The 10000-nt window shown below is 36.4% G+C and overlaps 3 protein-coding genes across 3 annotated transcripts in view; all 3 read left to right on the top strand.

Annotated features, from left to right (window-relative positions):
- The first annotated feature begins 208 nt into the window (after positions 1-208).
- LOC137657511 (uncharacterized) lies at positions 209-952 on the top strand. The gene has a single exon (XM_068391849.1). The coding sequence runs from the start codon at positions 209-211 to the stop codon at positions 950-952; it is 744 nt and encodes a 247-aa protein (XP_068247950.1).
- Positions 953-994: 42 nt separating this feature from the next.
- LOC137657510 (uncharacterized) lies at positions 995-4129 on the top strand. The gene is made up of 3 exons (XM_068391847.1): positions 995-1634; positions 2103-2879; positions 3174-4129. Exons 1-3 carry the CDS (start codon positions 995-997, stop codon positions 4127-4129), a joined length of 2373 nt encoding a protein of 790 aa, XP_068247948.1.
- A 122-nt stretch (positions 4130-4251) lies between these two features.
- The window catches only part of LOC137657509 (uncharacterized), an 8742-nt gene continuing 2993 nt past the window's right edge, over positions 4252-10000 (top strand). Inside the window, exon 1 of the mRNA XM_068391846.1 lies at positions 4252-4739. Coding sequence (XP_068247947.1) covers positions 4252-4739 — 488 coding nt within the window. The remainder of the gene's footprint in view (positions 4740-10000) is intronic.

Raw genomic sequence — 10000 nt, 5'->3', positions numbered from 1 at the left:
TCTCCATTTAGTAAAGACAGGCATGGAGGAGTTTGAGGAAGGGTTAAAGAAGTACAAAGACTGTCACAGTGATTACTTGTCTCAACTACCTGTCAACGAGCACCAATCAGAAATCAAAAGGTTTGAAGATAACGAATTGTCTGCCATAGGATTCAGATAACAGGTGCATAAATGGATAGCCACAACAGAAGCAAATTTGCAGGATTCTATGGACGGATCTTCACTGCGAAGCAGGTCACATAAATCTAGGAGGTCAGTTAAAAGCACGGCATCAAGTGTAAAGTCTTCTCTCATACAGGAGAAGGCAAAGTTAGCCGGTTTGCTTGCACAGAGGGCACTGCTTGAGAAACAAACAGAAATAGCCCAACAACAGGCAGAATTAAAAGCCAAGGAAGATTTGTTTAAGTTGGATGGTGAAATTGAATCAGCAAGGGCGAGGGAGAAGGTGTTCCAGGAAGAAGTTATTCCATCGACAGACAAAGTTTTAAACCCTGAAACACCAGCATTTGTTCCCAGTCACAATGTGCATCAAAATAAACCCAATGTGACCATGCCTTTTCTACCCATGGCACCTGCCCCAGAGTCATTCTACCAAAGTCAGCAACAGTTAGCAGCGGCTATGATGCTGCCTCATGCTGAAGTGACCAAGTTTTGTGGTGATCTTCTTGAATATGCATCATTCATGTTGGCATTTAATGACCGCATCGTGCCACACACCACATCAGACTCCAACAGGCTGTATTTCTTAAATCAGCATCTAGAAGGAAAGCCTAAGTCACTCATAGCTGGGTGCATGTTTATGAATGCATCTGAAGGATACATTGAAGCAAAAAGACTTCTGGACAAAGTGTATGGAGATCCATACAAGGTTTCCATGGCATACATAGACAAGCTAACCAAGTGGCCACAAGTGAGAGGTGATAACAGTGAATCCTTGCAGGAATATGCTTAATATCTTGTGAAATGTAATCATACCATGCAGTCATTATCAAACATGCAGGTTTTGAATGATTCGCCAAACCTTCAGAGGGTGATTTCAAAGCTGCCAGTGTATATTCAAAATAAGTGGTTGGATCATGTGATAAAGCTCAGGAAGCAAGGTGTTTGTGTGTTTTTCCCCACACTAGTGGAATTTGTGCAGAATGCAGCAGAGGCAGCAATGGATCCTGTATTCAGCAGGGAAGCTTTGGGTAAAGTGTATGTTTTTTCAAAGGCAAAGCCAAATCATGGCTCAAGTCAGACCAAGCAAAAATCGTTTGCAGTGACAGTGCAACCATCAAATTCTGTCAGCCAGTATACTAGAAAATACCAACTCTGTAGTGGTCATCATGACCTTGAGGAGTGCTCTCAATTTCTGCATAGGAGTGTGGATGAAAGACGAGAATTTGTTAAAGTCAACCGTCTTTGCTTCAGTTGTTTGGGCAATAACCACACTTCAAAAAGGTGTCTCAATCGACGGCAGTGCAAGACATGTAATAAAAGGCATCCTACCACTCTGCACATTGAGAATTTTAGGATGCTTGACAGCAACAGTGCAATTGTGTCACAAGCTAGTGCACAGTCTGAAAGTACAGGTCAAGGTTGTGCTAAGGGTCAATATGGTACTCAAGGTGAAGGTCGCACTCCAGGTCAAGGTAATACTCAGACTCTAAGTAATGTGAAGTCTTCTGCATGTACAATTTCTGATACAGTGTTGCAATCAATCTTGCCTGTGCAATTACGTGTAAAGGGTAGCGACAATGTAGTACAAACTTATGCCTTTTATGATACGGGCAGTGCAGGTTGTTTCATTAAAGATAGTATCAAGGATCAATTAAACTGTAAAGGTATTGAAACAGCTATCAAGTTGCAAACAATGCATGGGACTGATACGGTTAAAACCTTTATTGTGAATGGTCTTGTTGTTGCTGATATACATGGTAATAATGATGTTGTATTACCAAAGGTATTCACACAAAAGGATATTCCTGTTAATCATGATCAAATTCCAAGGTATGAAATGTTAAAGGATTGGCCTCATTTATCAAGTGTTATTAATAAGATTCCAGTGTATCAGCCAGAGTTAGACATAGGAATTTTGATAGGTAGTAACTGTCCAACAGCTTTACAACCTTTAGAGGTTGTACCCACTTCAGGTTATGGCCCCTTTGCAATAAGATATTTGCATGGATGGACAGTTAATGGGCCTGTACATGTTAAGGTTAGTTCAAATGGGGTTTCATGTCACAGGTTACTTGTATCTGATGTTCAACATGTTACTGACTGTATTACTGTTGAAAGTATTAGGAAGTACTTTGAGTTAGATTTTTCAGAAAGGGATCTTGGGTCAGTTCCTGATGAGCGTGGCTTATCTTTTGAGGACACAAGATTTGTGAAAAGGTGTCAGGATGACATTGAATTTAGAGATGGTCACTTTCAGCTACCCATGCCTTTCAGAGATCCCAATGTGAATCTTCCTAACAATAAGAAACAGGCTGTTAGCAGAGCTAAGTGGCAAAGGAGGAAGATGAAGAATAGTGAAGATTACAGACAGCAGTACACAGCATTCATGAACAAGTTGTTTGAAAAAGGCTATGCTTACAAGATCCCAGATGATGAGGTCAATAAGATTCCTGTTTGGTATCTTCCTCATCATGCAGTTTTTCATCCCAAGAAAGGGAAGATTAGGGTTGTTTTTGACTGTAGTGCCAAGTTTGAAGGTGTGTCATTAAATGATGTTCTGCTACAGGGTCCAAAGCTCACCAATTCATTGACGGGAGTACTCATTAGATTCCGGCAGGAGGTTTATGCATTCATTGGAGATATTGAAGCTATGTTCTTTCAAATAAAGATTCCACCTGAGAATCAGGACTATGTTAGATTCTTGTGGTGGCCTAATGGTGACATCAATCGACCTCTTGAAGAATTCCGAATGGCTGTTCACATTTTCGGAGCAATCTCATCACCGAGTATTGCAAATACTGCATTGAAGGCCACAGCAGACAAAGCAGATGAGAAGTATGATTCAACTGTTGGCAACACCATAAGGCACAATTTCTATGTTGACGACTGTTTGAAGTCATGTGCTGATGTTCCTACAGCAGTGAAGTTGGTGAAGGATTTGGTATCTGCAACTGGTGAAGGAGGATTTAGGTTAACTAAATTTGTCAGCAATTCAAGTGATGTCCTTAAAGCTTTGCCTGCTGAAGATTGTTCGGTTGAAAGTGACAAGTTTAATCTTGACATGGAGAGTTTAATGACAAGAGCCTTAGGAATGTTATGGGACCTTAAAAAAGACTCATTCAAGTTCTCAATTGAGCTCAAGGATAATCCATTCACCACAAGAGGATTGTTATCAACTATCTCATCATTATATGATCCCTTTGGGTTGCTCTCTCCAATCATCTTACCGGCCAAGAAACTGTTACAAGAATTGTGTCAAGTTGAGAGTTTGGACTGGGATGAGAGGATTCCAGATGAGCCAGCTGAAAGGTGGCAACATTGGATACAAGGTCTTCATTTACTGGAGCAGCTTTCAATACCAAGATGCTTCAAGTCAAGTGGGTTTGGTAATGTGACAGGTTCAAGTCTTGTATTATTCAGCGATGCAAGTACAGATGGTTATGGTGTTGCAGCATACCTTGTTCTTCACGATGGAAACCAAGTTCAGTCAAATCTTGTCATGGGAAAATCAAGAGTATCTCCCAAAAAGGTGGTGACTATACCTAGGTTAGAACTTACAGCGGCAACTGTGTCTGTCAAGGTTGCTCAACACATCCTGAAGGAGTTGGAGTTTACTGTTGGCAAGGTAGTGTACTACACAGATTCAACAACAGTCCTTCACTATATTCATAGCAACACTAAAAGGTTCTCTGTTTTTGTAGCCAACAGAGTCAGGGTTATAAGGGACTATTCCCAGCCTGAGCAATGGAGATATGTAAACTCCAGTGATAACCCTGCTGATGTGGCATCAAGAGGTATTAGTGTACATCAGTTTTGCAGTATGACGAATGGTTTCATGGCCCATCATTTATTGCATCTGATTATTTGCCTTCACAGGAGTATGTGTGTGCAGATTGTGTTGATGATACGAATGAACATGTGTCTGCGGTCACAATTTCTGAAGAACCTCATGGGTTTACAAGATTAATTGAATATTTCTCTTCATGGTCAAGGTTACAAAAGGCAGTTTCTGTATTTCAACAACTAAAGTCAATTCTTAGTGGTAAAAGGAAAGGTTGTGTAACCACTGATGCTGAAAGGGCAATCATAATGTATGTTCAACGGGAGGTGTTTGGTGATGAAGTGAAGGCTTTATCAAGGGAATTGTCAGTTGGCAAGAGTAGTCAAATATATAAGCTTGACCCCTTTCTTGATTCTGAGGATGGATTATTGAAGGTTGGAGGTAGGATAAGAAGGTCTGACATTCCACAGTCTGCCAAACATCCCATACTGTTACCAAAGAAGCATCATGCGACTACATTGTTGATACGACATGAGCATGAATTATTAGCTCATTCAGGTAGAAATCATGTTCTCTCAAATCTAAGGCTGAAGTATTGGATCATCAAAGCTAATGCAACTGTCAGGAATGTGTTATTTCATTGTGTTACTTGCAGGAAGTTGAAAGAACCAGCTTTGAGTCAAAAGATGGCTGATCTTCCAGCAGACAGATTGGAACTTTCACCACCATTCAGTAATGTTGGTATTGACCTCTTTGGACCCTATTACACCAAGGAAGGAAGAAAGGAGTTAAAGAGGTATGGTGTGATATTTACCTGCTTGGTTAGTAGGTCAATTCATATTGAAACTGCAAACACTTTACAATCTGACTCTTTCATAAATGCTTTGCGAAGATTTGTTTCTCGAAGAGGTCATCCTAAGGTTATCAGATGTGATAATGGAACCAACTTCCATGGGGCTGAGAGAGAACTTAAGGCAGCTCTTGATGAGATGGAGGAAAAGAAGATTGAGAAGTATTTGTCGCATCATCATATTGAATGGAAATTCAATCCACCTGCAGCAAGCCACATGGGTGGTTGTTGGGAGCGCCAAATCAGAACAGTTAGAAAAGTGTTGTCTGCACTGGTGAAGGAATTTGGTGAAAGGCTAAATGATGAAAGTTTACGGACTCTGCTTTGTGAGGTTGATAGCATCGTCAATTCAAGACCGTTAACCACTGTGACAGCGTAGATGACCTTGAGCCACTAACTCCAAACCATTTGTTGATTCCAAAATCTTATGTGATCCCTCCCCCTGGCTTGTTTCAAAAGGATGATGTTTACATGAGGAGAAGGTGGAGATGCGTTCAATATCTGACCAACCTGTTTTGGTCAAGATTTAGAAAAGAGTATTTGAGCACTTTACAGACAAGACAAAAGTGGAATGAAGCAAGAAGAAATCTAATTGTTGGCGATGTGGTCTTGGTAAAGAGTGACATTGAGCCAAGGAATCACTGGCCAATGGGGCGAGTGATAGAAGTATACCCTGATGACAAAGGAACAATTCGCAGAGCCAAGATTAAGACACTTTCTTCGGTTATTGTCCGTCCTATTCAGAAGCTAGTGTTATTAGTTGAAGGCTAGGATTTTCATGTTAAATGTAACGTGATATTATGTTGTTCTTATGGCCTATCATTTGATATTATATATTTGAGTTATGAAGATGTTTAATTTTGTTTAGGTGAATAAGTGAATCGTGGAAGTGTTTTGAATTCAAAGAGTTTGCATTGTAACTTAAAGGTTATTTATTGTGTCTGCATGTGTAGGTGTATATTTTGATAAACAGGTTTTATCTGTTTATGAGGCTGAGTATGTTAATGCAGAAACACAAACCCATATGGTTGGAAAAACAATGTCGTTAATTTTGTAAGTGGTAGTTAAAAAGTTGAGAGGTGTAAACAAATTACGATTTCATCTTACTTCCTAAAATTATGAAGTCTCTTTGACAGTTCAAGCAAGGTTTTCAAGGAGAACAGTTGTATATATTTCGTAAGGATTCATTTTGGGCACACAGATGTAAGTTTTTTGACGAACTTATATGTATATATTTGTTTAATATGTCTTATTCATTTAAGCGTTAAAAGGCGTAAATTGGTTTATTTGTGACATTTAACATTTGATTGTCCTATAAATATGATAAAATGTGATTTAAAGTGGCAATGAAAGTGTCTTGTTTAGAAAATTATATTTAATTAGCTTTGCAATATGTATTAAGGTACATCATGTCACCGTTATGACTTATTGAATATTATGGGCTATTTAATAATGTACAGTATTTAAAGTTTGTAATAATTCCTTTCAGGAATGAACCTACTGTTACTACTGTTACTACTGTTAACGGAATAAAGGTCAAAGTTGAGTTTCTGAGTTTGTGTCGCCCATAACATATATACTGTATATATATATATATATATATATATATATATATATATATATATATATATATATATATATATATATATATATATATATACTGTATATATATATATATATATATATATATATATATATATATATATATATATATATATATATATATATATATCGGACCGGGTTCAATACGGTAACAGTCTTTTTGCTGTAATTCAAGTAGTTTAACAGTACTGCCTACTATAAAATAATTCCAATGGGACTGTAATTCCTAGGAGTGTGAGATATCTCTATTTTACTCTATGACTATGATAAAGAGTATATGGAACTTTTATTGAAGGACAACTATTGAAATTAGGAATATACATTCAACCCATATACCCTATTATTTAATACATACGTTCAAAGTCTTTTCCCATGTATGAGTTTCTAACCAAAATTCATGTTAACAGTTTACAGTAATTTTAAACGATGCACTATTTAGCTGTAAATAATGCTCTATTTGGATTTATAGCAATTCTGATACAGCAATCAAACGCAATTAACGCAGGAAGAAAAAATAATCATGTAAATAGACATTCATAATTTTCACATTGAATGTTCATGTATTAGTGTTCTTGATCAATTTTATGATCATACATTAAGTTTTATTCAAATTCAACTTCATTTTCCTTAAATTAACAACTTGCACTTATTTAAGATAGATCTCTATCAAAGGATTAGTAACTATAGTCTGTTTTTTTAGCGGTGTATATTTGCACACTCACGGGGGTGCCTTTTTAGCTCGGAAAGGTTCCTGATACCTGATTGGTCGGAAGTATTTTTGTCCTAACACCTTCATTGTTCTCAAATTATTACCAAGTAATGTGAATCGAAACTTATTTATTAACCTATATTTCTCCCTCAGATATATGTTTTGTCAATAAACAATGTGAAAGAATAAATATAAAGTATCGCCATGTTAAGTTTAAATTTAATAACACAATCTGCCGAAGTCAAGGACAGCAGCTTATTTTCGGGCGCACGCTTTGTAATTGTGAAATTTTTCACATATTTTAACAAAAATTTGGATAAATTACACTCAGCATAAGTTAAAAATGTTATTATATACTTTCTTTGAATACCAGAATTTACCAAAAACATGGAATTAATAAAACCCGATATTTGTGAAAACATGGAGAGGTAAAAAAACCGCCTGCAGCGGCCTGGCGAGAAAACAATCCCTCCTGACTGTCATACACACAGTTATTTATTTATTTTTTTTTCGTAATATAGTTGGGCCTATTCCTTACAGTTTGAATAGTCTTGCATTGTCTCTCTTTGTAATATTTTGCTTAATATTTTCCCACATTGCAAAGTTTGTATTTAAAAATAATATTGCAATTAGATTATATCAAGAATAATGTCTAGCTGGAAAGGAAATAAGGAATAAACAATAATTGTAATTTTGTTTAGAACAATAATTGTAATTTTGTTTAGAACAATAATTAACTGTAATACATGGGGAACAACTGAACAAAATCTACCGTATATTATAATGTAAGTACAAGAAATAAAAGTTGTTGTGACCTATTGGATACGTCCTTGCCTGGAGATCTGTAGGACTGGGATTCAAGTCCTGCTCAAGCTCAATAGTTTCTTGTAGTGACTGCAACTTCACCATCCTTGCGAGGTAAGGATGGTGGGCTTGGTGGAGTCTATAGGTCTACAATATGAGTCATTACCAGCCATTGCCTAGCCCTCGCTCATCCTAGCTTGGATGAAGAGGGGCTTGGGCGCTGATCAAATGTATATATGGTCAGTCTCTAGGGCATTGTCCTGCTAGCCAGGGCAATGTCCCTATTCCTTGCCTCTGTCATTCAAAGAATGGCTCTTAAACCCTTAAATGAATTGTTTGCTTTTCATTTAGGCTGTTTAAGGGTAATAATATGAACATGGGTGAAATGAATGAACATGATATTTGTTTATTTATACAAGATTTACATGAAAAGAGGAAAAGAGGTCGTTAGTCGGGTTACATAATATATAATAATCTACAAGTGTTGCAAAGAACTGAGAAAGAAAATAAGGGTAATTGCTGGGTAAATCATTAAATAGGGTGAATGAACTTCTCAAAATATCATATATATATATATATATATATATATATATATATATATATGTATATATATATATATATATATATATATATATATATATATATATATATATATATATACATGTGTGTGTGTGGGTGTATATACAATATGGAAATGAGAGAGAGATATACATGTGTGTGTGTGTGGGTGTATATACAATATGGAAATGAGAGAGAGAGAGAGAGAGAGAGAGAGAGAGAGAGAGAGAGAGAGAGAGAGAGAGAGAGAGATTTACCAATTTCCTCCCCTCCTCACAGAGGTTACTCTTCTGGTTCCCCAATGCAGTCCACACACACAATCTGTCATCCAAAATTGGTGAATCATTGCAGAGAGAAAAAAATAAATCTGTGTTGAGAAAAATATACGCTATCATTTTTCATATTGTTGGAATGAGATTCAAATGAGTAGCGGAGGAAAATCCAGTTTTCCCGGTCCCATTGACCCACTTAAAAGAATAAAAAAAAAGAAAATTAATTTTCACGCTGTGCAGAAAAGTTTAGGAATGTCAATATGTCCGATAAAATGGGAGGTTCTGTACGGTAACACTCTGTATACTGTAATTCAATTTAATAGTGCTGCCTACTATACTGCAATTCCATTATTATTATTATTATTATTATTATTATTATTATTATTATTATTATTATTATTATTATTATTGTTATTATTATTATTAGCTAAGCTACAACCATAGCTGGAAAAGCAAGATGCTATAAGCCCAAAGGCTTCAATAGGGAAAAGTAGCCCAGTGAGGAAATAAATAAATGATGAGAACAAATTAACAATAAATCATTCTAAAACTAGTAACAATGTCAAAACAGATATGCCATATACAAACTATAAAAAGAGTTATTTCAGCCTGTTGAATATTAAAACATTTGCAGCCAATTTGAACTTTTGAAGTTCTACTGATTCAACTACCCGATTAAGAAGATCATTCCACAGCTTGGTCACAGATGGAATAAAACTTCTAGAATACTGTGTATCATTAAGCCTCATGATGGAGAAGGCCTGGCTATTAGAACTAACTGCCATCCTAGTATTACGAACATGATAGAATTAATTGTCCAGGGAGATCTGGATGTAAAGGATGGTCAGAATTATGAAAAATCTTATGCCACATGCATAATGAACTAATTGAACGACGGTGCCAAAGATTGATATCTAGATCAGGAATGAGAGATTTAATAAACCGTAAGTTTCTGTCCAACAAATTAAGATGAGAATCAGCAGCTGAAGTCAAGACAGGAGAACGATACTCAAAACAAGGTCGAATGAAAGCATTAAAACATTTCTTCAGAATAGATTGATCACCGAAAATCTTGTAAGACTTTCTCATTAAGCCAATTTTTTGTGTACAATGGAAAAAGACACAGACCTAATGTGTTTCTCAAAGGTAAATTTGCTGTTGAGAATCACACATAAAATTTTAAGTCATACAAATTTAAAGAAACGTTACCAATATTGTGATCCGGATGTTGAGGAGCCATCGTCCTTGAAATACTTACAATC

This window comes from Palaemon carinicauda, chromosome 18 (genome assembly GCF_036898095.1).
Source record: "Palaemon carinicauda isolate YSFRI2023 chromosome 18, ASM3689809v2, whole genome shotgun sequence".
NCBI lineage: Eukaryota > Metazoa > Arthropoda > Malacostraca > Decapoda > Palaemonidae > Palaemon > Palaemon carinicauda.
This window is presented reverse-complemented; position numbering and strand designations above follow the sequence as displayed.